The sequence below is a fragment of the Heliangelus exortis genome, chromosome 2, assembly GCF_036169615.1.
Source record: "Heliangelus exortis chromosome 2, bHelExo1.hap1, whole genome shotgun sequence".
NCBI classification, from domain to species: Eukaryota; Metazoa; Chordata; class Aves; order Apodiformes; family Trochilidae; genus Heliangelus; species Heliangelus exortis.
Genome location: NC_092423.1, coordinates 116,868,681 through 116,895,860, shown reverse-complemented (window position 1 = coordinate 116,895,860; position 27,180 = coordinate 116,868,681). Strand labels below are relative to the sequence as shown.

The 27,180-nt window shown below is 35.4% G+C and overlaps 1 protein-coding gene across 15 annotated transcripts in view; it reads right to left on the bottom strand.

The window, feature by feature from the left end:
• CSPP1 (centrosome and spindle pole associated protein 1) overlaps positions 1–27,180 on the bottom strand; it is a 58,363-nt gene that overhangs the window by 7,680 nt on the left and 23,503 nt on the right. For 9 of the 15 annotated variants that reach the window (XM_071737721.1, XM_071737724.1, XM_071737720.1 and 6 more), the window contains 18 exons: positions 25,491–25,584; positions 24,822–24,879; positions 21,676–21,848; positions 20,706–20,824; positions 19,136–19,214; positions 18,685–18,805; positions 16,656–16,803; positions 14,346–14,498; positions 11,950–12,062; positions 10,759–10,908; positions 9,414–9,560; positions 8,556–8,660; positions 7,442–7,508; positions 5,358–5,478; positions 4,514–4,659; positions 3,806–3,946; positions 2,871–2,911; positions 1,530–1,593 (listed from right to left, as the gene is read on the bottom strand). In XM_071737721.1, coding sequence (XP_071593822.1) covers positions 1,530–1,593; positions 2,871–2,911; positions 3,806–3,946; positions 4,514–4,659; positions 5,358–5,478; positions 7,442–7,508; positions 8,556–8,660; positions 9,414–9,560; positions 10,759–10,908; positions 11,950–12,062; positions 14,346–14,498; positions 16,656–16,803; positions 18,685–18,805; positions 19,136–19,214; positions 20,706–20,824; positions 21,676–21,848; positions 24,822–24,879; positions 25,491–25,584 — 2,040 coding nt within the window. Of the gene's footprint in view, positions 1–1,529; positions 1,594–1,779; positions 1,982–2,870; positions 2,912–3,805; positions 3,947–4,509; positions 4,660–5,357; positions 5,479–7,441; positions 7,509–8,555; positions 8,661–9,413; positions 9,561–10,758; positions 10,909–11,949; positions 12,063–14,345; positions 14,499–16,655; positions 16,804–18,684; positions 18,806–19,135; positions 19,215–20,705; positions 20,825–21,675; positions 21,849–24,821; positions 24,880–25,490; positions 25,585–27,180 lie in introns of those variants that run through there. The other 6 variants (XM_071737727.1, XM_071737726.1, XM_071737731.1 and 3 more) reach the window with 3 other exon arrangements.

The following is a 27,180-nucleotide window of genomic DNA, read 5'->3' as shown; positions in this document are numbered from 1 at the left end:
AAATCTTAAGAAAACTAAAAATCATCTACTTTACACGATTAAGTGACAAGTATGCTGCTGCATGTTACATGAAACGAAGTAATGCATTAACAGCAGGGAAGTGAGCAGAATCATGGAATGTTAGGGATTGGAAGGGACCTCTGGAGATCATCTAGTGCTACCCTCCTGCCAAAGCAGCATCACCTAGGGCACAGGAACACATCCAGACAGGTTTTGAAAGTCTCCAGAGGAGACTCCACAACCACTCTGGGCATCCTGTTCGTGTTCATCACCCTCACAGTAAAGAAGCTTCTCCTCATGTTGAGGTGGAATTTCTCATTATTCCTTGTCCTATTACTGGGCACCACTGAAAAGAGATTGGCCTCATCCTCTTGACACCCACCCCTCAGATATTTATAGACATTAGTAAGATCCCCTTTCAGCCTTCTTTTCCCAAGGCTAAACAGCCCCAGTTTTCTCATTCTTTCTTCATAGGAGAGTCAAGTCCCTTACTCATCCACCTAGCTCTCCACTGGACTGTCTCCAGTAGATCCCTGTTTCTCAAGAACTGGGGAGTCCAAAACTGGATAGAGAATTCCAGGTGTGGTCTCACCAGGGCAGAGCAGAGTGTGAGGAGAACCTCTCTAGGAGCTGCTGGACACACTTTTCCTGATCCACCCTAGGATACCATTGGCCCTCTTGGCCACAAGGGCAAATTATTGACCCATGGAGGATTTACTGTCCACTTGGACTCCAAGGTCTTTCTTCATGGAACTGCTTCCCAGTAGGATTTTCCCTCATCTGTACTGGTGGTTGGTGTTATTCCTCCAGAGGAATAACAGAGGCAGAGGACTCTACACTTGTCCTTATTGAACTTCACCAGCTTGACTTTTGCCCAGGTCTCCAGCCTGTCCAGATCTCATTGGATAGCAGCACAGCCTTCTGGTGTATCAGCCAGACAGCCCAGTACTTTAGAAAGAATCACTAGTTTATACCCATATAATCCTACTTCAAATCAAGAATGCTTGTAAAACAAAGAATAAAATTAATTGCTGACTGCCCAACACATGCTTCACTATGGGCAGCTCAAAATTGTGAGACGTGACTGCTAATAATTTATTTTCCATGGAACAACAGAAGAATGTGCATTGCATATTCTACCTGTAACACATTTGCTGAACAAATATTAGCTTTTCCTTTTCCTCACCTGAAGCTAGGAAGATGGAAAAAGAAGCTCCTTGACAAGGCTAACATCCCAGTCAGAGCACAATGAGCATGGAAAGATGCTTTCTCATGAAAAGGTGTGAAGTGGTATAAGGCAACTGAGCAGCATCATTAACTTTAGGTGTAACCCACACAGATTTATTGCAGTACAATTCCATACAGATCTGCACTTTGATCTAGAGGTGTAATTTTCTAATACTTTAAAACACCAAAGTTACACCCACTGCAACTTTTAAAAGAGTAATAATCATTTTAGAGACACATTGTTAGATTTAAATGACATATTTGTACACTCATAACATGTTTTAGGGGAGGTATAAACTCACCAATAAAAGCACTATCCGATTCCAACAGGGAATTTTTCAAGAATTCATTAGACTCATTCCTGAACTATAAAAGTGAAACAGAAGACATGCAAATTCAGATGCCTCAATGTCTATATTTCATGTATATTATACTTAGTGTATATACTTAGTGTAAACTAATTTCCACACCTCTGCAAAGCAAACAGCAGCTCTACAGTGTGTTGTACTATTCCTTACTTTATGGCTATAAAGAAAAAAACCAAGAAACACCTTTACATTTTTAAATCACTCATGTTCTCTTTAAGCATTAAGTTTTTTAACTTTTCTGTAGCAACCCCATTTGCTGAAGTTGCCTACACATGGCAGCTGTAATGGTGATTTGTGTAACACAGACTTTTCCATCAGGAAATAGATCCTCGTAGCTCTGAATTTCATCTTCGCCAGCTCTAGAAGGAGCTTTGCACCTAAGGCTTCTGTAAAAGTATTGATCATATGAAGAATGAGTCCTTATGTTTTACTTATCCTACAACATACAGTATTTGATATTAAAGCATTAAAACAACAATTTTTTTTCATAGTAATAACAAGCACTAAGAGTAATACTTCTAGTTCACTGCACAGTTGCAACCATTTGTTACAGAAATTCTATTATGGAATAATTCACGTTGAAAACCACTCTGAAATCAAAGCTGTAGTAACTATCAGAGGAAACACAACAAGAGAATTTTTTTTTACTGCAAATCATTGCTCTGAGGAAAAATTTTGGGCGATGAATTACAACTATAAAATGCTTTAGGGTTATTTTTTTAAAAATCTGCATGTAGTTACAGTATTATTCTTGAGGTTAAAGGCTTTACTCTCGCACTGCCTTCATTTTGTTTTGTATGGTTTCACATTCTCATGAGACACAATTAACTCTGTTATTCTATAGTTTGGGTTTTGGGTAGCACTTTATTTCACTTTTTTCCCCAAGTCACAAAATAAATGTCCTGTTTGAGAAAACAGATCTAATTATTGACTGTCATCACTTCAGCCACCTGAATTCAGAGCAACAACTTCTGGCTTGGCTTTTATAATTCCCACCTCCAGCAGCAATCTAACATCATATAAACATAAAATAAGTATCAATTAATATTAAAAAAGGAGTTACAGAATCAAACTATCTCTATATAAAAAGACAAACAACTTCTATGTCAAGTTTAAAGAATCTGTTACTCATTGCATTAACAAGCAAGAGAAATAAATAAGCTTGCTGTCTTTTTAGTTAAGTGTAATTCCTTTCTCCAAATCAGTGAAAGACAAAATATTGCTCATACTTGAAAAAGTAATGTAATTTAAAAAAAAATAATGTTTTATTCTTACCAGCCCCATTGTTGGTGGGTTAAAGCCAGCAGCAGAATCATCTTGATGAATGAAAGCCACATAGACAAGAGACAAAACAATAGCAATGATATCAAAACAGTTAACACTAAAACATATTAAAAGTTTTATCAGTGTTTTATTACAAAAATGAAGACCACTATGTACTACTTCTTTAATATTACATGTAATTTTAATTAATATTTTTTAAACATTTGAGTGCAATGCTTATTCCAGCTCCCTTATGTCAATTCACACAGATTCAGAAAAATCATAGACAGCTCAGGAGTATATTATTTCTATGAATGTTGAGCACGTGCAAGCCTTTCTTCAGGCTGGATGCATCAATCTCTTCCCAACAGCAAACATCCTTTTCATATCAGAACCATATTACTCCTTGCAAATAGAAATTAACTGTTTCCCATTTTGTTTAAAACCTGATTTGTTACCCAGCAAAAGGAAGCATAACTATTTTTGTGGCTACCGAAACTCAAATTTAAAAGAAGATCAATTGCTCTTTATTAAATGCCAAAATGGCACTAAATTGTGCTTAGGTTTGAAAAAGTCTGGATGGTCTATAGTGCAACAGTCAGGACTACTTTTGTGTCATATTTACAGCAATATGATGAACATCATTTATAGAAGGGTCAAGTCCAAATGCTACAGAATCATAGAATGGTTTGGGTTGGAAGGGACCTCAAAGATCATATAGTTCCATAGGCAGGGACACCTCCCACCAGACCAGGTGCAGCTTTCTTTAAGAAAGAGCAACCAAATTACTTTGCCCTTGTATTTTTCTAAATTATGAAGCAGTAATTAAATTACTTTCAGGGAACCAAGGATAAACAGTCACAGTAATTCTAGAGCTCATATTTTTTTAATTCTTATCACATACAAATAAGAAATGATTGAAATTTTCTTGGGTTGTTCTTCCTTACCTTCTGTTTCTCTCCTCATTCTCAATCTGTCAAGTCTCCTCTGCTGCTCCCTTAGCAGTGCCTGTTGTTGAATTTCTAGAGTCTGGTCATCTTTTGGAGGGTCAGGATACATGTGCCTCAGACCCATCCGTGTTTCAGAATCTAGAGCAAATAAATTAAATTTTAATTTTTCCCTAAGCCAACGTTTATGAAAAAAATGTTTAAAGAACTAGCTGCAAATTCATAGTCATAAAAGTATTAAAAATAAGAGTGATGATAATGGGCAAGAGGATCAAGAGGATCACTTTAGCAATGACTTTATGATTTTACTATATTAAAAATGTACTAAAAAACTGTAAAGGAGAAACAGAAAGTTACGCAGAACCGTATTTTGCTGGTAAGTAAAAAAAAAAAAAAAAAATCAAATTCACTCTACTTTCAGTAAGATCATAATATCAAATGCAGAAGAAGTTTAAGTAGTACTGGAAGATGAGTGCTCTGAGTCACTCAGCATTATAATGATGTGAACTTCATGCACTTGTAGAAATGCCCCCAGAGAGATTTACAGACATAAAAAATCCTGTCCAAAGAGTGTGCTGTATATGGGCAGTAGCTGTGAAAAGCCTGATATCTACTTTTGTAATTTAAATCCTGTGTGGTGTGGAAAATGGAGGAAAAGAACAGATGGTTCACTCCCTTCCTTCATCGATAAGAAGGAGATCTACCTGCCTTTGTATTTCAGTTCATTGAAGTCCCAGATATTCTGTATATTGACAGGTTCTTGTGCCTCCTTTGATGAAGGTCTCCTCACTGGGGCCTGCAGACGAAGCCTGGCCATGTCAAATATGTCCTTTGGATTCTTCTCTCTCCTCCCACTTCAAAAGATTGTAAAACAAGCAGAATGTAATTTATCACAGTAATATTAATGAGTTGAATGGAAATATCCTGATAAAGCTCACATCTTTTATCCTTAAATAAAGCCATTAAAACAATAAAATAGATTTCAAAGTAATGCCATTGCATATTGTGTTATAAAAAGAGATAACCTACTTAAAAGCAAAAAAGCCCTCATACATTATAGAGCGGAACTAAGACTGAGGATCTGATGAGTCTTTTTCACTAATTGGTATGAATAACTGACACAAAAAAACCTGACACAAAAGCCATTTTCTTAAGTAAAAAAGGTTTGATTTTCATTAAGAAAGTACTTCCACAGCAGCACGCTATCCATAAGCATATTCATTAGGAGTTGTACTGCAGTTTACAGGCACAAATTACACCCTAGGAAAAAAGGTAATGAGATAAAATTCTGCCTTAGGCACCTGGTTTGAAACACTTTCCAAGACAGAATATTTCAACTTCCAATCTTACCAGTACATTCATTCTAAATTTTAGTAAAATTGATGGAAAACACCCACACACAAAAAAAGAGGGAAAAATTAAGAAAACGTTATATACATGTTATATTTTTATATTTTAATTTCATGCACGTGTATTAGCCAGCTACTAATACACAGTAGCTTTGAGTTCCTGTGCAAAATCCAACTTTTAAAACTGGAGATTAAATTCTTACCGAGTAATTGGTACCTCATCATCACTGCCCATATTTAGCAACTGTTCTTGCAGTCGCCTCTCTTCACTACGGAGCTGTTTCCTCATCTCTGATAACTCATTTATCACATTCTTTCTTTCCTCTGGAATTTAACACAAGGAATTTAAGAATAAAGAGTGTCACAGACACTTTTCTGACTACCTCGCAAATGTAAAGTGGAAAAGAAAAAAAAGGAAGAGGTAATGAACTATTAATTAAAACAATTATGCAAACACCAGAACAGCAGCATTTCATTGACTAGAAATTAGGTCAGAACTTGAATTTTGAGACAGTGCAAGGACCAGAACCCCTGAATAGCAGAAAGCATCCAAATTTCAATAGAAATTAATCCCTGTAATAAAAAAAGAAAAAGCTATGAAAAAAAAAAAAAAAAAAAAAAAGGAGAAGTTATGAAATACCACTGAGGGCTGCCAGTGAGCAGCCTTCTTTTGAAATTAGCAAATCTACAGAGTCTTCAGAGTCCCAGGGGCGCATGACAGGAATTCACAGAATATTAAGGATTGGAAGGAACCTCTGGAGACCATCCAAGTCCAATGCCCCTGCCAAAGCAGGCTCACCTAGGGCAGGTCACACAGAAACACACCCAGATGGGCCTTGGGGTGGTGTTAGCAAGCACACAACCTCATTTCTGTTTCTTGACTCAAAAGTGTGCTTGCTATCTGTCTGCTCAGAGCAGACTCTCCTATGTGTTCAAGAGTTTTAACTTCAACAGTTATTTTTAGTATATGCTTCTGTTGACTTTTTAGCCTTACTTTGGGTCTAGGCTGTTTTCTGTGGTCAGGACAGAATTCTTCTACAATTTAAAACAGTTTCATGAATTTCTTATATTCCAAATAACATGCTTAATAACCTGGCATTTTGCTGATTTTAGTCTGAGTCCAGAACCAAGGAGGAAAGCAAGTTTTACTAGCTTAAATACTCAAACACAAAATTTAATTCATACGTCTTTACTTCTCTCATGACACATTTAGGAGCCATAACTCTGCAGAATGGACCTAGGTACAGATTGCTTGGGGTTAGCATTTGTAAAACATCATTTAGTGCTACATTCCATGTGTTGCTTCTTCTACACTTGTTATAAAAAAATCAGAAGAAAAATTACTGCTTTCCACTCACATATTGCCCAGGTAACTAACATCTGAATCACAAGGAAGATCCACCCAGAATGTCTGAATTTTAAACCCATCACTGAAAGCTAAGAGGATTACACAGATTAACATAGGAACATGGAATTTAAGAGTCAGAACTGCAATGCTCTATGCATTGGTGATCTAAGACAATACTCAGCCAATCAAAAATTCCCACTTTGCAATGTTCTGGTCACAGTGGTCAACATTGTCCTGCCTGAAAGATCCAGCACTTCCCAAGGACACTATTCCATTTTCAGAGTTTTAAGGAAAAATATTTCCTAATTAAAACACATAATAAATGCATTTGTATTTTGTATTAATACTTCAGTCATACCATACTAATACATTGACAACACTAAGACAGGGAGAACATTCATAGAGAAATGCAAACTTGTTAAGACCATTCCTTTGCAGGCAAGAAAGGCAATCATAGAATCATTTTGGTTGGAAAATGCCTTTAGGATCATCATTTAGATCCTACTGTTGACCTAGCACTCTGCCAAGTCCACCACTAAACCACGGCCCAAAGCACCACCAGGGATGGTAATTTGATCACTTTCCTGGGTAGCCTATTGCAATGTCTGACAACCCTCTTGGGGAAGAAATTTTTCATAATATCTGATCCAAATCTCCCTATGGCACAATTTGAGGCCATTTCCTCTTGTTTTATCACTTTGCTTCTTGGGAGACAAAACCAACACCCACTTTTCTACAACCTCTTTTCAGGTAGTAGTTGACAATGATAAGGTCTCTCCTCAGCCTCCTTTTCTTCAGACTAAACACCCCAGTCCCCTCATAAGACTTGTGCTTGAGACTCTTCATAGGCTTTATTGCCCTTCTTTGTACTTTATATTTGAACTATAAATGAGAACAATTTCCTTGTATTTGTGAGTTTGCAGGAGAGACAATACCTACCAAATGCACGCAACTGATTTCTTCTAGCAGGGACAGGTGGAGAAGGAACCCTTGGTCGAGGAGGATTCTAGTGATAACAAATATGAAATGTTAACGTGTCAAAAGAAGAAAACAGAGCAGACATTTTATTTTATTTTCATTTACATTTTATTTTCCTTATTTTATGTCAAACTGTTAACTGCCACATGTTTTATGTTAATTTCCACTACTACTGGAAGACAGAATGGTAATCTTACAGGTTGTTAATGTCTAAGGTTTTTTTCAATCTGCTCTTTAAATGCATGATCCAAATTACTATGCTAACACCTATAATGTACTCTGGACAAAGCCACACCAAATACTGAAAAGACACAGAAATAAACTGAGCTTCTTCCAGAGCATTCTTAACATTTAGCAAAAGCAAGTCTTAAACAAGGTTGAAAGTCTTATTTAAAGCATTTTCTGAAGCTGATTATAAAGTATTTTGCCAAATACTAATTTTGATGGAAAATTCATTTTTTGAATTTTTAGTACAGTTCATACAGGCAGTTAGTAAAAAAAAAGTATTTCCAAGTAAAAAGTCAGAAATGTGGCCTGAGATTCAAATATTATATGAGATTAATTAATCTACTCTTCACAGGAAAAATTCTTTTTTTTTTTTTTAATTGTCCCAAGGAAGATTAAACTAAGTAATAGAAATGAGTGGTCTTAGATATCTCATTCAAGATGCAAAGAAGAAAGTAAAGTGTATTAAGAGTTACAATCTCTTTGTACCTTGAAAAACGTAATGTCTGTAGCTAAATTAAAATGTAAACTTTCTTACCATAAGCCTTGAGATCATAAGACCTTTGATAAGCTGGACAGAGTACCTATACTCAAAAACTGTATGTTCATCTCTACAGAAAACACACATGCAGGGAATAAAAATAAAAACACATTCAAAAAAATTTCCTCAGTACTTTGCATAAAACTGAACATTAAATTTCAGAGCTACAAGACTGGGTAATAAAAAGACAGTCTCCAATTATTTGTGGTAATATTCAGGTAATAACTGGCAAATATTAAAAATCTGGTAGGATGTCATACACTGAACTGTCTTAAGTAAATTAGTATAAGTTTACCATAAAAATCATACCTGTGCATAATGAGATACAAGGCTTTCAGCAGAGGGAACCCTTTCTTCTTTTCTCACTGATTTGTTCTGAAGAGCAGGAATGATGGGAGAAGGCTGCCTTGAGAACTGCAAGGAGGAAAGTCAGATTGAAATTACATTCCTATGGAGTCTGAATGAAGTGTTATTTTGGACAGGAAGAGTTTTGTTCATGTTTTTCATTTCACAGAAAAATGTTTTTGCTTATCTTAATTGAATTCTTTTTTTATTTGCTTTCAACTCTTAACCACATAACACTGCAAAAATTAGTTCACGTAATTTTACTTCTTCCTATAGCAATTTAAGGTTTTTTTTAATTTATGGTTATTTACAGATCTTTTCTTTCCTCTAAACCCTCCCATTGTACCTGTCCATTTTAAAGGAATCATGTTAAGACATTTCTAAAAGAGAAACAGTTCTATAACTTACTTGGATTTTGCCCATCAGAATTCTATGTGATGAACTTCTTATATTATCCAGGTAAAAAGAGAATAGTTAAAATACAATGATCATCATTGTCAAATATTCACAGTCCTCCAAATTATTTTTATTTGTATTTGGACCTCAGCAAAAGCAGTTCACAGTACTTCACAACAGATATAAAAATCAACAATAGAGTATAGCTTGCTCTTATTTTTTATGCAAACTTTATCAGCAAGCTAAGATTCTATTGTGGCATGTCTGATTTTTTCATCAGTTTTTCTCTGTGTGTGCACTCATATGTGTAATACCATATCCTGATAAGCTAAGAGGGGAACAACACTGAAGGCAGAGCTCTGAGAAATCCTGCAATGTCTCTGAAAATCAGTTATTTGTACAATTATCTCAGTCACTGAAGCATACCATTTTCTTCTCCTCTTCCACCTTTTCTTTCTCAAAATGTTGTTTAAGTTGCTCATCTTGCTTTTCTTCTTTTTCTTTTCTTCTTTTTTCTGCCTCTTTTTGCCTCTCCTCATCTAATCGAATTATTTCTTTATTTTTCAATCTCCGCTGTAAGAATTATTAGTACATAAAAAAAGACTCAACATTAAAGTTTCACTTTGTTTTCTTAGAGAAGTTAAAGTTACCCATCAAAGTGACTGGCATGAAATTAAAAGCATATTTCACTAGGCCGACTTCAAACATTCACATTAAAAACTATGCCATGCAAATATTAAACTTCTGCAGTCCTGGCTCTGCTGCCATCATTTAACAGAACTGCTGATAACTTCAACAAACATCAGTTTCTGTTCCCAGATCTGATGCCAGTTAAGGCTAAATAGGGGGAGTCATTTCCAAAAATTCAGAGTAAACCAAAACATACTGTAAACATGCACCACCCTGTCACAACCCCCAGAGAAAAATATCAGCCAGTTTCAGTTCTAGTCTTACGACTGTGAAAAGCAGTGACCATGCTGCTTCCTACTCTTTATTAGACCAACTCTATTCTCCAGAAGAAAAGATTCAACCAACTTGCTTGCTCATACTATATAAGAGAATTTAGAATATAAACTAACTGGTCTGTCTTAGAAATCCTGAAAGCCTACATCCTCTACTGATCTTTCATAATTCTGCAGGGTACTGAAAGATTTTTCCATCTCTGGTGGCCTTGTGTCCTTTTTCTACAATTATTCATGAGATTCTGAATTATGCAAATTCATTCAATTTTCCAAACCAGACAAATAAAGCTTTTGCATTTAAATTAAATCACAAGTTTACCTCCATGAAAATATTCATTAGATTTGCTTGACATTCTTGCAAAGCATGTAGTATTCTTATCTCATAGATACATCCTGGCAAACTCAGAAAAAGGCTTTACAAAGTCTTCCTGTATAGCTACATTCAGAATACAAATAATTCCACATGAGCTAGATTTAAGAGGCTAACAAAAAACGTTTGTTTTCCTGTTAAACTCATTAATTTGGCAAAGATTTTATTTGCCTCACAATTTCTCTTAAAAAGGAGAGCACCACTGTCAATTACAAAAGATACAATTTTTCTTAGGAGAGACAGTACTTAAGTGGTAGCAATCCATACAGAGGGAGAAGAATGTGTTAGTTAATACTATTTTCTACCTCTCTTCTGCCTACTGTAGGCCCTTTTATAAACAAAGACTAATTCACAGGATTTATCTTGCTCATCAACAGAAAAAATACTACAACAGGCTGGTTTGGGATAGAAAAAAAGCCAAGGTATCAAAATACTACACCTCCTCATCTTTCTTTCTTTTCTCTTCTTGTTCATCTTCATATGCTTTTTGAATTCTCAGCCTCTCTTCAGCCAATCGTTTTTCTTCTTTTTCTTCTTCCATTCTAAGCTTTTCCCTCTCTTCTGCTTCCCTGCGTCTCTTTTCCTCAATCTAGAAAATAAAGCCAAGTATTCAACTATCAATAATCAGCAATAATGTGATGAACAACATTTATCACCACAATCTTCTGGGGACTATTGCAGTACCTACTAGCACAAAGATTTTACGGAGCAATTGAAAGAATTCTACAGACATTCTTACATTTCAGTTTCAGAATTCCTTTAAAATTAGATTATATTTCACTATTTCTTTGTAGCCACTATTTACTGGATGCAAGAACACCATAAATGCTACTGATAAAACCTGAAAATTACCTAATACATATTTTATTCCAAATGTGCCAGAGTAACACTTTTCTTCACTAATTTAATAATGGAAGATCAGAAACCAAAACAAAAAAATATACTCAATTCTCTTTTCTCTTTCCACAACTATAAAAGTTTTAGACACAGCTCTGACTTACTGAAGCCAGAGATCTGACCATTCTTTATGTTTTCTGGCAGCACCATGCATGGAAAAAAAAACTTCAATCTTTTCTTTTTATAACATTCGTACTCTCTTAAAATTGTCTTGGTTTTCCTTGATATTGATATTTAATTAAATTGATGTTTAATTCTTGTGGAGTAAGATTATATGCAAAGTATTATGGATAGAAGACAGCAGCTAGGAGAACAATCATGTTTTATATACCCATCAATAAATAACTACACTATTATTGTCACACCAACCACCATTTCTTCATTCTGATGAACATACATTTGTAGCACATAGACTTCCACAGGCAAACATCTTTGTTTACATATTTATGTATGCAAAATCATACTGTATGGACAGTTTTGAGAGCTGTACTTAGAAAAAAAAAAAAAAAAAAGACAATGTAGTGTAATGAAGCTGGCTATTAATAACATCAATTTTATCAGCATTTCTTATGTAAGGAAAAACCTGAAAGACTCAATAACATACAGATCCTAGCACACTTCTTGTGTACAGAACTGACTATGACTGGTCAACAGTATCTGATGGTTTACTTTGACTGAAATCACTCTTTTTTAAAATTTATTTAAGTGAATGGTAACTGGTGTGTGCGTTCACCTGGAGACGAAGAAAGTTCTTATACGACTCCTGTCGCTTGAGATGCTGTGGAGAGGGTGGATCACCAAACACATTACCCCGAGCAAAAGGAGAGGTCTGTGCAAATGAAAAACCTAAGAGGGAAGTTAAAGATAAAAATCAAAGAAAATTTAAGACAGTAGTGGAGAGTGAAGAAGCAGGAATCTGAGCCCCTTGTTTCAAAAGGTGGTTTATGACAGCCATAATTCAAGGCTACAGCTGAAAATAATAGCTGGGATTATAGCAGTTCATCTGCCTAGAATACAATCAGGTTTCAGCTGTCTGACTCAATGTCCATGTGAGTTATTTTTTTATAGAACAGCACCTGTAAGTCATATATTTACTGTCCAATCTAAAGTTTAGTATCTAAATGTTACCTCTAAGTTAATTAGAATAGCAAAGATTTTAAATCTCATTTGCTTGCAATTACTCTGACTTGGCATGCATAGTTCTGTTCCTTAGGTTTTATTCACTTTTTGAAAATGGAACATCCTAACACGACAAATATTTATGTAAAATAGCAACAGATTATGCAAAAAAACATAGCGCAAAGATGACAAACAGAATTCCAAGGAGTCAGAAAATTGAATTCTGTCAGTACAAGGTGCCTTCCATGCTATGAAGTTTGAAGTTTCAGATGTCCCTTAGCCCTGAGTTATGAATGTGTCATAACCATAGTGTCAAAAGCCCTAGATAGGAGGATTAACTCAGATTCCATATAGTAAAAGGTTTTGTAGAACAGGATTCCTACAGGAAGAAGAGGAGAAAGAAAGTAAATAAAGGAAGAATAAACTGCGTTAACTTTCCAGCTGACACAGCACATTCTTCATTCAAATCAGATCTGTGCCAAAGGACAGTGCCTCAAGAAGGTGCAAGAGCTGCACTGAGCTGAGATGAACACAGCTGTAGCTGTTTTCATGTTCCTCCTATACATTTCCCTATAATGTGATAGAAAACCTAAGTCAGATGAATGCAGAAATGACACACAGATATATCCCCATAGGAATGCATATGCTTACTGCTACGACCTAGAAGCATGTGCTTGCATCACCAAGTAGCAAACTTTGAGATTAGTATTATTTTTCCTTAGGTAGAATCACTTCTTGAATCCTTCCAAAACACAACTAAATTTACATGTGGCTCTTTCAGGATAGATTTCCTTAACAGGGATATATTCCACACAAAAAAACAGAATAAAGTTTAGATACCATTTGAAAGTCACATACGTAAGAAAGACAAGTTACTACAGAAGGTATCAAGGAACTAATTTACTGTGTACTGATACTATGCTGCAAGTTCCTCTTTTAATGGAGTGGTGTACCAAAAAACCTCACAAAAAACCAAAACAACAACACACCACAAACCCACTCACTAAAACCTACTCAAAGCCACTTTACTGCCTGACTAATCAAATGGAAAGAGTAAGACTATGAAGTTCCCATCACTGATGTGCACCACCTCCTGATCCCCAAGTGATCCAACCAGGGGGCTCTTTGCTGTTCTGCATGATTACTTTACTGGCCATGTCTGCTTCACTTCCCACTAAATGGCTAAATATCCACTGTGTTAAGGACAAAAAACAAGAGGGAGGACAGAAGGAACAAAAAACATTAATTCTAGAACCAGTGGTCGGGACACTGAATTGCAATCTTAGCAAGTGGATCCATGCCCCAAATACCATCTAATTCTTTATACAGAAGTGCAACAGTTCAGACAGGAGAAAGAAAAGCAGCATCTAAGGGGACCTGAGGAGAACACCACTGATTCTGGCCTTTTCTTACCACAGTCTAGGGACATATTTAGAGTACCATAGCTCTATTATTTATATGCTTCACAAAACATAGGAGAAAGATGCCTTCATTTTTTAATAGTTAAGTAAAATAAAATGCCTAGAACTTGGAGGCAGTGCACAGGGCTGCGTATGTACCACATTTACCTGTAACTTTTAAGAACTTATTAACCTATTTACTATACCCATTTCAGCTTAATCTGCAACACCATATATCTGCAGACTCTTCCTCCTTTCTATTCCATCTTCTCTCCTACTACACAGTTGTATTCTACTGTGTCACTTGAAAGTAAAAGTCACCTATGAAGATTTGATTAGATAACAATGAACCTGGAAAATTAATATACTCACACCAACTGCTCAGTGCTAAACCAGCTTCTAGTTACCATTACTGACAAGGCACACAGGAAAGTCCATTTTCAGTGCACACAGTGACAGCAACAAAGAAGTTTGGGAAAGAAGCATGATACTGACTTTGCAGGTAGAGCATACTAACACTACTGCAGGACTACTAGAAAGGAGTAATTAGAGATTTTTGATGACTAAGACCTATAAATAGTAAGAGCTGTAATACAGTATTCTTAAAAACCTGCTATTTTATTTGTAGATGCTTCTGTGTTCTCGGGTCTTGGGGAAGCCAAACTTAGGTCAACAGATACAATAGCCCTTTTATCTTCATATAGTCTTGCCTTTGGATTATGATATGCATCTTCATTTTGCTTGTGCATCATATTCAAGTCCGCTAAAGGAAAGGGGAAATAACTGTTTATAGTATTTTATTCTTATAAAAGGCACGTTCACCATAGATTCTCAAAAATACAGAGATTTTTGAGCAGACTCCAATTTTTCCTGGGCATGCCAACTATGGCAACAAAAAATACAAGCAAAACAACAAATATAGAAGCTATAGGTGAAATAATAGTAATTAGGAATTCACTAATTCTAATATTTATTTTGTTGGTTTTCTTTTGCCAAGAATGTTTCTTCACAGCAAACCTCTCTCCCACCCAAAAATGCTATGAAATTGAAAGATAAAGAGTTCAAAGACAAAAATGACTGACAAGTCTCAGCTGACAAGCATGTATGCAGAAACCACTCCTAATTCTATTTCCTTAAAGATCCAGGTGCAGATTTCTGTATGTAAGCAAAACATATCATCCAATACTTTCACCAAAACTGGTACCCCTTCAGTTACCATAAAAATCCTGATGAAAGTTGTTAATTTCAGCTCATCTTGAAGTGTTACCATACTATACCTAGAAGGTTCATTTCAAAAGAAAAGAAGTTACCATTTTCGTATTATCTTTTTAAATAATGTTTCTTGTAATTACAAATTACTCTGACAACTTAAGCACATGAACTCCAAGAACTTTAAACTACATCCCTCTCTCTAAAGCAGCCTTGGAATATATCACAGCTTCAAAAGCTATTTATATACATTTTCCAGAGAGTAAGCTGACAAGTTACACCACATAAAAAAAGAGACATGGCAGAAAGCATGACATTTGACTCAGCTTATCCATCATGCTGCTAGACTATGGTGGGGAAAATAGCTTTCCTTGTGTAATTTAGGAAAATAGCTAAGCAGCAACTTTCTCTTGGTTCCTCAGTTATGGATGGGAATTAGCTTATCAGCAGGTAAATGGAGATCTTGGGCTAACATGAAAGACCTGCATCTTCCTTTGAGCTATTCCACCCAGAGCATTGCAAAGGCTAGAGAAAAAAAAACACACTTAAATGCAGTGCCTAAAGTTAGGCAGTGTGGACACCTCTATCTGTTCTTCAGATAAACACAAGCTTAAACCCTTAACACAAGCTTCTATATTTATTATTTGGGCACACAATCTTTAAAAAGGATTTGATCATTACCCTCTACCTTCAAACTACACTATCAATATAGCCATATGTTGCTCAGGTGTCAAAGAACTGAAACTAATAAACTGTTATCCAGTAAGTGTTCCATGCTTTGAAAATTCTCATATTTTATTACTAGGAGATATATTTTAAAAATCTAATTAGAATTCAACATCATATTACAGTAACAAGAAAATACATTTGTTTCACATTAGAAATCAATAATTACAAAATGGTAAGATTCACTCAGATGCTAAAGGCAAGAACGAAGGGATCAATGAGATATGCAAATCTAATTGACTACGAATTTTATTTTAGATAAACTATTCCTGTAGGGTTCACTTAGGAAGCAGGACCAGTAATCTGAGTTTTAGTCTTATGTCTCTCTCTGATTTACTGAAGGGGTGGATGAAGAACTTGCCCAGATCATAGCCATCTCTCATGAGACTCTCATGACTCCCATCTTGAATAAAACAGCACTTGGAAAAAACTAAATCTAGAAAAACATTACTGCTGACTACTATTTATTTAGCCATTTACCAGCAGTGCTACCTGGGGAAATCTAAATATTCCACTTAGCTTTATATATTTATTCAAACCTGCTTCCATTTTCCATGTCACAAGTGAAGCTTTCTAATCTACAAGTTATTTTTAAGAAGAAAAACAATGAAAAAAACCTGTTCCTGGAAAATGTTTAAATAAAAGTCTTCACAAGATATTTTAGACAATTTATATTGTGGTTGATTCTAACAACTTGTTTTTCTCTTTCTCCCTTTACTATTGCATTGTCTCTTCACTTAGAGTTGACATATCCTGTGTTTCCCATTTTGTTCAAATTGTACTCTAAGTGATTCTACAGAAATCAAAATAATTACTCACTTAAATACTACTAGAGTGCATCTGCCTGAAATAAGTACATCTATTTGTCAATAAAGGGCTCTCAGTGCTACAGAACAAGGAATAACATATCTGAACAGAGCCTTTAGGAAAGAGAGCAAGAAAACATCAGTCTTGAAAAGACAATCCACTATGTTGGTAAACATACTTATAAGATTTCCTTTTGCATCTCTGAGAGGAGCACCACCACCACCTTTTCCCCAGGGGTTGTAATTCTTCATTTCTGCTTCTAACTTGGCTTCGTAACGTTCCTTCTCCTCTCTCTCTTGTCTGCGCCGTTCCTCTCTCTCTCTTATCTAGAAACAAACAGAAAAAACAGTTACATAAAACCATCACATTAAGTATAATTTTAATAAAAAGTTACCAGCGCAAGCTGAATGCTATCATTACCCATTTCCTTCATCTCTACCAAGCAAATCACAAGTATTTCACTGCCTATACTGCAGACAGTACAATGAACACTGTTGTCAAAACGTGACCATCCAGTTATACAAAATCAGAGAAACACACAGATACAGACATTGAGACATCCCAGTTTCAGAAATGTTCACATCTGACACTTGCAGTAGATCAAAAGTCCCATAACTTCGGATCCTTGATACAGAAGCTTATACTGCCTGAAAATTAAACACACAAAATTGTACAACACCACAGCACTTGCTCTTCTCAAGCTATTTTGTTTAACCAAAATTACGACTACAGATAAAGACTCCCAACAATAAATGCCTTAAGAGAATGCTACATGATTCCTTAACCACTCATGAAATAGCTTTCTGCTGTAATACACAATAAATCTATGCAAATAACACAGAGCTGCTCATATGGTTTGTTCTGCTTTTTTTTTTTTTTCCAAAATCAGGCTAAATTTATATAACTAAGTCTCCTAATAATGTAGTATTTATAAAGACAACAGCTGTTACAAAGAGTCCATCTTCTATTCAAAGCTTTTAAAACATTAGTTTCTATTCATGCAGCTGAAATATATTAATGTGTTTTTCTTAAGTTTGTTTCTTCTGTGCATTAGATTAACATTGTCTTTTTTCAAGTAGTCAGACAATTTCATAAGAGATACAGGAAGTCAACACAAAGGCCCACATGGCCTCTTACACTGTTGACAAAAATGGTAAAATTGGTCAGATGGTGAGATTTACCTAAAGGAAAAAAAAAGCAGAATATCTTCTGTTCTCTTTCAACCCTAAGCAGCATAATAACTTTGAAGGACATCACACATTTATTAGATCTTTATGTTAAATTGTGCAGTCTCTCATACAGAAAGAGAAAATTTGTTCTGAAGACTATAGTGAGAAAATGCCTCACTATCAGACAAACTGATGTACAATGTACAGTGTCAGACACTGTTCTTAAATGCTGATTTTATTAGTAATTTGACCTTGATTGGCAGCCACTCCTTTATCCCCATGCACAGCCATAATCAGAACTGTAATATTTTTATAGTAATTATTTATCTCCTTCGAAGAAATACGTAAGATGTCACTGCCACCAAACTGAGTTCTAGCAAAATCTCTTCTGAAATAACATGTCTTATCATAGTCAAATACATTTTGTAAATATAAATTCCCACAAAGTGCAGCAACAAAAGGCCACTGCAATTAGCTGGGGACTAGGATGTCTACTGCAAGACCTGAGACTCAAGAAATCTGTCTAGTTTCTCAAAACAGAAGGTGAAAAGAAGTAAAACATCATCTATCAACACACTGGAAGTAAACAATAGGGAAGGCTTTGAATTCGTATCCAAATGATCATGAAGAACTTAACTGAAATTAGAATGGTTTTAATAATTACAGCAATAATGCTCAAAAGCATTCTTTGAAGAGAAGTATCAGAGCAATTAAACTAATGGCTTTTAAGGTCCACATTCTTATGTTTAAGAAAACAGCTACACAAAATTCCACGCCTGGAACCAATCTGTTTACAGTCTTAAAACTGTCTCTGCCCCCAGCAAAACAAAATAATGGAGAGCTTACTGTCCACTTGGAAAGCCAAGATGAGCTAAAGCAGGATCAGAGGAATGGAAAGAAAGAAGTCATGAAGGAAGAGAGAGTTACTAAAGGTTTTTTACTTCTAAACTAATGTGCACTGGAAAGAGTACTAAAGTGACAACCATTACACATTAAAAAGTGAAAGAAGAAAGCATCAGAAGCTTTTTCACTCAGTACCTGCTGTTGTAATTCTTGTTGATAAGACAATGTTGCCTCTTTGGAAGGCTTTGTTTTTTCTTCAGAAAACACTCCTATGTTCCTTTGTCTGTCACCTGTATTCCTCTGTCCAGTGTTACTTCTGAATTAGAAAACCACACATATAAAAGGAAAACATCATAGGGTTGGGGGTGGGGGTATGTGTTAAAAAAAATATATTAAAAAATCCCTTCCTGAAATAGTTAAGAGCTGTCATTTTCCCCAGCCTGGCAGTTTATAGTCTCAAACATTTTCATAAATCCATATAAAAATAGGAGCTGAATTACTGTTTATACAGAAATTCTTAATTAGAAGATTAAAGAGTTGTTTTTAACACGTTTTCTTTCAAAGGCATATACATTGTCAGGAAAAAATCCAAACATGAAAAGCAATCCAGATAAATACAAAGAATATGAATACAGACAATACTTACACAGATAGCTCCACTGGGGCTTGGCCTAAAGGAGTATCTAAATTAGGTGTGGGTTGCATTCCCATCACACCTGCACCACCTACACATTAAAAAAATAGTAATATATATATATATATTAGATGTTGAACACTCAGATAAAAACATTTGCTAAGATTTAAAAGAACAGAGCTCACTACTCAAACTCTGTGACTGCAGCTACAAACAGGACTCACAAATTCTATAGCAAATGTAGCTAAACCTTAATTCCCTCTAAAGCAAGAGCCACAATGCCAAGGTACAAATCTCTTTCTGAAATTAAAAAAAATCCCTTCATAATTTACAAATGTCTTCATATAATGTATGCCCTCGTAACATAGCCTATAATGAGCAAACAAAAAGAAACATCTTGCTTAATGTAACACTTGTCCTCATGCTTTCCAAATGTGCCCGAGATACATCTCTAAAACAATTTCACACTTTCAAATTTTAAGCACAAGCAATATGCCACTTTGTGACAACAAGCCTTAAGACCACCCAACTTCATATGTGAGTTTTTAGTCTGTTTCTTCAATATTCAAAACCGTTTGCTGTTTTACTCTAGAGATTATATTGATAGAAGGTTAAAAAAGACCCCAAAAATAAGATAGTAGAACACCAAAATAAAACACACACACAAAACCCCCACACCAAATAGCCTCCTCAAACATCTCCAAACTTCTGTAAACTAAAACTGTGGTCTTAAGATTACAAAGAAAAAGTAAAAAAGATGCCTGGAACTTAAAAAAAGGCACAAACAAACAAAAAAACCACCAGCCCGTCTCAAACCAGAAGTTACTACAATTCAAGATAGGGAAAAACTTATACTGGAGAAAAAAAACTTGAAAACTTTTGCTCTTAAAACTCCTTTACCATTCCTGAAATTCCATAGCAGATACAAATCTTATTCAAATCAATCAGTAAAAGAGTTATTATTATGTGGGTTTCTTTCTTAATTTTAACTTTTCCACAAAGGTAGAATAACTTATTTTAAAAGTATTTGTTTTTTCCTCTAAAAAAGAAGAAAAAAGAAAAAACAAAAAACCCAACCAAATATCACAAACTCCCTCCCCACATACATCAGTTTCATTCATGAAATCATCAAGAAGCAAAGCACAGATAAAAAAGAAGTTCTTAAAACAAAAATTTTTATTACTTTATACAGTTCCTCTGAAAAAATTTAAAATTATATCTGAAATTATAACACTGAAACATGTAACCGATAATAATTTGATTCAAGCGTTTTTAGAAAATAATGTTTTGATTACCAAAACTATAAAGAAAATTATCTGTGAGGAGTAATGGCTCAGCAGCTAAGACTGGAGCTTGTTCAAGCAATGAACAAGGTTTCAGGAAGCCATAGCTCCTTTTGTAGTTGGAGAAAACTAATTCATTCAAATAGAGTATTGAAAAAAGCCTACTTTTAATTCAGTACACACCTAAGCAATGTGTTTAAATTGCTGTGACTAATTCTACAACACTCATCATTTAACCAGATTAAAAGCAGTCATCTGAATCACTCCAATAATCAATTCACCTAAAATCATCAACTTACAATAAGCAAGATTTGGATCCAAAGGATTCCTAACCCCATAGAAGTAATATGCATCATCATAAGGTGTTCTATAGTTGTCTGTCAGAACTGGTGGTGGGGGTGGTGGCATTGGTGCAAGCCTTGAAGAAAAAAGGAACAAAATTTTTCATTTTGTTGTACAATTGATGAGAGATCGAAAGGAAGAAAGAAAAAAACCCAAACAAATAAACAAGAGAGAGAATTCACTATGGGAAAATTCTAGATTTAGCTCAATCCAAGACTTCTCATGAAGTGCCATGCAGCAACAAGATATAAGCCTGAACAGGGAGTTAACCTTCCCTTAGGGAGTAGCAGTAAATGAAGCCACACCATTCCAAAGATCTAAAGAAAATAAACCAAGCATGCCTTCTTTAACTGGTTCAGCTAATGATGCATACTGGTTACCATCAGTTACAGAAAATAAAACACAACAAGGATAAGTCTCTGCTCAAGAGGCAAGTGGCACAGCACTGCTTCAACCACACACCTGAAGCTCCCTCTCTCTTGCTCTGAACTACAGAGCTCAGTGGCAGCTGTCCCCACCAACACTGCACCCCTTGGGATTACTGAAGTGACAGGGGCCAAACTCAGACCCAGCCCTCTAACACTATGGATGCTGCTGGGCAGGTGCCCAAGCATCCCTGCAACATGGTTCAACATTACCAGAGTGAGCATAGATTCTACAACACAACCCTAATTCAACACAAATATCCAGTAAGAGACAGCTGTCTTCACAAATAATGCAGCTTCCATAGATAAATAATAAACAGTAAAGAAATAAACATAATTTTATTTCAGTGAATAATATACAGTTAACTGTCAAAATATTATTTCTACCTTCATTAGTTCCTTGAAGGAGGACTGATAGCACCACTGAGCTCTACCTTAGCAGTAATAACACCCTTAACCACAATCTTATTTAACATGCAAAATGAATATAATGGTGAAGCACCTGGGAGCTGCTATTTCCCCAAGAGTGCTGGACAGTCCTCTGTGGAAGTCTTCATTCACTGGAGAGGCTGAAGGGACAGGCACTGGAGTTTGGAAAGCCACCCGAGGCCTTTCAGGAGGTACTTGCTCTTCAGAAGTCCTCACTATCAAGCCAAACTGCTTCAATCTATTTGGCTGAAGGGAAAGAAAATGAGAAAAGTGAGGAGAAGAAAGAAAAAATAAATAAATAAGCAAATAAATAAAATCACACCAGTTACCTCGTTATTATCAGGAAATACTGTTACTATTAGGAACCTCCATGTAGGTTGTGTTAAACACTTCCCTGGGTCCCAACTACCTATTCAAATTCCTTGTAATTGCATTTTTTTCCCCTAAGTAATCACTGGAAATCTAACCCTACAAAAAACCTAGCATGTTTATCAGAACTACAAAAATAAAAAAGTAGCCTCTGTGGCAGATTTCAGGAAGTATATGGTTCTAGTTATTGTCTAGAAAAATGTATTTCCACAGTTGCCTGCAGTATAGATTATCTACATCTACCAGCTTCCTACATGGCCAGTGTTGTTATATTATTTATATGAAAAATTTAAGAAATTCCTCCCTACCACCCCAAAACTAAAACAGCTCATAATCAGAAAAAACTAAGAACTAACACATACTGACACTTTTTTCTAATAAACATTTCCTTGCAATACCAGTATTTTATAGGTTCCTTTGTTTTTATTAAATTTTCAACTACCAAAACACAAAATTTTTGGGGTTTTCTTTTTAGAATAGAAGTCTTAAATATTTATTGATAACTGGCAGCCTCAGAAAGAGTCAAAGGCAACATGCAAATAATGCAAAGGCATGCAAGTCAGTTTCAAAACTATCCCATCACACCCAGAAAACCCTTACACCAGCTGCTATGCACATATATTTTAACATTCATTTAAATGAGTCAATATAACACAAGACCAGAAAAAAACATAGATGGTGTAAGTTAACCAGATTTTGTTTCTGAAGTTACTGGTCCTAACACTTTAGTGCTTCAATTAACATGCATTCAGACACAATAATAACAGCAGTCAGCTAAATACTAAAAATCTAACAGCAAACCCTATAATATAGAAATAGTTCAGCAAAATATTAAATGTTTACCTCCTCATCACTTAGCTGCAAGACAGTATATACAAGGTAGTTAGTACTGACCAATCATGAACTACAGCATTGAAATCATCAATATCTACTAGACATTAATATTTGTTTATAACATAACTTCAAATTTCTAGATGTGAATACAGAATCAGATAATAGGTATGAGCTACAGCAACTGAAAATTATTTTTTTAAAAAGTGGCCAATAGATTGCTGTAAAGTTTTCTTTTCAAATCCAGTGTCCTGAGCAAGAGAACATTTAAATCAGAACTTCTCATTGAAAAATTTAATGTGAATTGCCCCCAAAAGTCCTCTAGATTTCAGCTCTGCAGCCTATTTCAGATGTGACTTTGGTACTCATTTCACCCCGTGAACTGTTCTTTTAAACAAGCAGTGTATACAACAGGCTGCATTTATAGATTCTTAATCAGGCATCGCTATTTAACCAACCTGCAATTAATCAAGAAATCTACCTAATTAGAATCCCTCCCCGAGAAGCACTTTAAAGCTAGCAGTGACTGCTGCTTAATGAATGTAGCAATTCTACTTAATTGAAGGCTTTCAGCTAAATTAATGGTTTTAAAACACTATACTTGCCCTGGATTTGCTCTGGATATAATTTTGTTCCTACAATAGGCACTTTTCAGTCTTCTGACTGAGATGCATGTGGTATACAGAGTGCTGCAGCACAGCAGGTTTCTGCCTACTCAGCTTTCATTAGACAAAACTGTTTACCCTGACCTTACAGCCTGCTGTGCCAAAAAAGCCAGCATTCTCTGCTCTGTTTTTCCCTTTTTCCCTGCCTGGCTCCCAGCTGTACATTCCATCCCTCTCCCTTTCACCACCTGAATCTCTGATCAGTCTCTGACCTACACCTTCTAAAGCTGCAAAGAAGATTCCAGTTTTTGCCTGCCAATCAAGATGAATCAGTTTGCAGAAGGGATCAAACAAGCACCACAGATATTTTAAGCAGAGAGGACAGGAACATGCAGCCAGACCACTTGTCAGCCTTCTTCTACCCCATGTAGGAATAAGAATTTTGACTCAGCTGTTGCTTATCTACGTGCATTCTCAGTTTCCAGCCTCACATACTAACAGCATCTTACAGCTATTCCTGCATCTCCATTTTCTAGAAAATAAGAGCCTCTTTCACCTCTCCTGAACTCTGCAGAAATGGCACAAGCTTCTTTCAGTGTTGTAGCCTCCCCTCAAACACAGCCTTGTTGATGATTTAAACTGGTAACCAGTTAAATTAATAACCAGTTTATTCTTGCTTGAGAAAGTTATCCATCTGAGATCTGCAACAAATCTCCACTGCACCCAGGATGCAAGGGCTTCAGGCACTTAACAAACACACATGCAAATCATACTGGTTCTGTGACACTCAGTCTGCTACTGATGTTACTGGTACTGACAATCTACTCCTTCAAACATGCTGATCAAAATTCTCAGTACAATAATCACCTTACTAAGGAAGTACAGGCAATAGTAACTCTGCATTAAGTCTTAAAAGCAACACAGTTTTAACATCTTGGTTTTTACAAAACCCTGAAAAATGCTCTAGTGTAATCCTGAACACTATATCTGATAGTTTAAAAAATAATTACAAATTTGAAGTTTTAAGTGGCTAGAATGAGATCAACTCAGCTACAAAACAACTGGATTTTTTTTTTAATTTCAAAAGAACAAACACTTTCTGCAGCATACTTTACATTCCCAAATACCAATGGACACTTGAGTATTTTTTCATTGATACCCACTGGTTGCATTGAATTCCTACTTCATCACACCAGAAGAAAATAGTTAATAACTTATTTGAAAATATTTTCCTCTTAAGATGACAGCATGTGTAATGAGTTACAGCCTTACCATCTTGGGCTTTAATTTTATTCTACACTAATGCTCTATTAGAAAAAACCCACAACATTTATCATTCTGTAAGAGCCATACAGAGTTTTGTGACCAGCAACCACAGAGTCTACATAGGTGAAAGAAAATCCTTTTTTCTTACATTCTTCTCTGGATCTTGAGCTCCAGAAGCAGCAACTGAGAGTTCAAGTTCCTTCTCACTGTTTTTGGTTTAAAAAAGACAAGAAAAAAATACAATGAAAACAGAAAGCAGTAACAACTGTATTACTTTTGAAAATACAGACCTCAAAACTCTGGAGTAAAAATAACTCTGAAAATACAGGATAAAAGAAGACATGATTTCAGTGATTCTACTTGACTTCTCACAGAGCCAAGGAAAAAGGATACTCTGTATTATTTGTAAATGAACAAAAACTCCCAACTACCATAAAAAGAAAAAACACCACTTCAGTTTTTACTAGAACTTTTCAGGACATTTCTTGAAAATTTCTCTTTATTCATACTACAGCAAGAATTTTAAAACTAACATAATGAAATAAATTATTCAAAAGTGCAGCAGTAGGTATATATTGTAAAAAAAATATTTCAAAAAAACAAACAAAAAATATCTGTTTTTTCCTTTGCTTCACTGAAAATTGGTGAATTCGTTTCTTAAAAGCTAAAGCTCTCATGCCAAGGAGATTAATTGGCTGCAACATTACCTAACCAGCTGGGACTTCTCAGTTATAAAAGGCATTCTTACCACAATGAATTAATGAAATTTAAAAACATTTCAGCCATTATCTTTAAAAACATAGTAACTTCCCATTACCGTCTTTTATTTCGCTGTTGCTCAGCCATCTGTTCTATTAGTTCTTGCCTGTATTTCTCTTTTTTTCTTTGGAGGAGTTCTCTGTCCTGACCACCTAATGGAAATGACCATACATACCTATGTGTAAACACTCCACAAAATACAGAAAAGGCATTGGACAAAAACATTGCATTTCAATTTAAAACATGAAACACAGCAGAGTATATTATGTGGGAACATGCATAAAAACATTAGGTCTATAAGGACTAAACCCACCTAGTTCTAATATGCAGTTTGTTTGGAGTATGATGATCAAAACTACTTAAATATTTATTATTATTTCCTTAGTTTGCCTGGTTTTGTACATTAAGAAAGCTACAAATTTCAAAGCTATGTGATACAACAGCAATTTTTTAAAGTTACTTAAATTTTACATCTTTTTCCCCTAAGGCTCAACTAAGAAAGATAGATTATGGCACTCCAAAATTTTGAGGCACTACTCCAGATAAAAACACAAGTTAAAACTGAAGAGAGTCAAACCCAAAGAGAGGAAAGCAAATTTCTCCATTTCTAGGATCATTCCCATGACTACTAAGAATTATTGGCAGATCCATATATGTAAAGGAAACAATGGTACCATCTCACATGGCTTTAAAGGAAACAAAAAAACTTTCAACTTGTGGTAATTCTCCCACAGTAAGTGTGCAGTCTTCTATTATTTTAAAAACAAAACAAAAAATAGCCAACTTCATGACTATCAGACACAACCACTCCTGTCGTATTTCCATGCACAGTCACTGCAGATCTCCAGTTAAGTAGAACTGAACAATAAAGTGAAAGAAACTGCAAATAAACCAAAACAAAAACTCAAAAAAAAGTGGAACAAGAACAACAAAAAAACAATGATGCACATCTAACTGATTTTCTTAATCAGTTATTGTGATGGGACTGTAAAGTGACCAAAATGTGCAAGATAATGTCACCATTTGTGTTTTTTGGGGAGTCTGACTCCCCCAATCTCATTTCCAGTGTTAATTTACTTAATCTTTATAGAGTACAGTTAACAATATTCTTCTCCTAACCAGGACTGCTAGGAATACAAATTCACAGCTTTGTGTACTCAAGTTACTGCAAATTAGATGACTGTGTAGATCACAGACTGACCACTACAACACCACTACCATTAAACAGTTCCAAAAAACTGACCTGTCACTAAAGATCAGGCAATTTCAAATGTAAGGATAAGCAGAAATTATTTTGACAACAACTAGTCAATTTTTCCACAATTCAAACCTAGTTTGTCTTCAAAGGCTCCCATCATCTGATGAAATACTTGCCTTGTAATTTTCTGCATTTAGCTAGAAATGCTGTGTTTTCAACAGTATTTAGCTCTACTGCTCTCCATAATAGCATTCCCTGCTAAGTGTTACAGCTACCTCTAAGCAGTAAGAGATTAGCAGAATCATTTGGTCTTGAACACAGCTGTGTAACAGTACTATTTCCAAATTATGCAACTGAAATTCAATACCAAATTTTGTCTTTGACAATACAAGTTAATATTTCTCCTACACTTCATAAAAAAAGCCTTAAGAATGCATCTGGGCCTTAACATGTTAATGAAATCTAAGAGGAGATCTGGTCTCTTCAAAATTAATTAGAAAGCCCTTGAACATGAAGGGGGAAAAGGAATGTTGCATTTTTATTTCTCTAC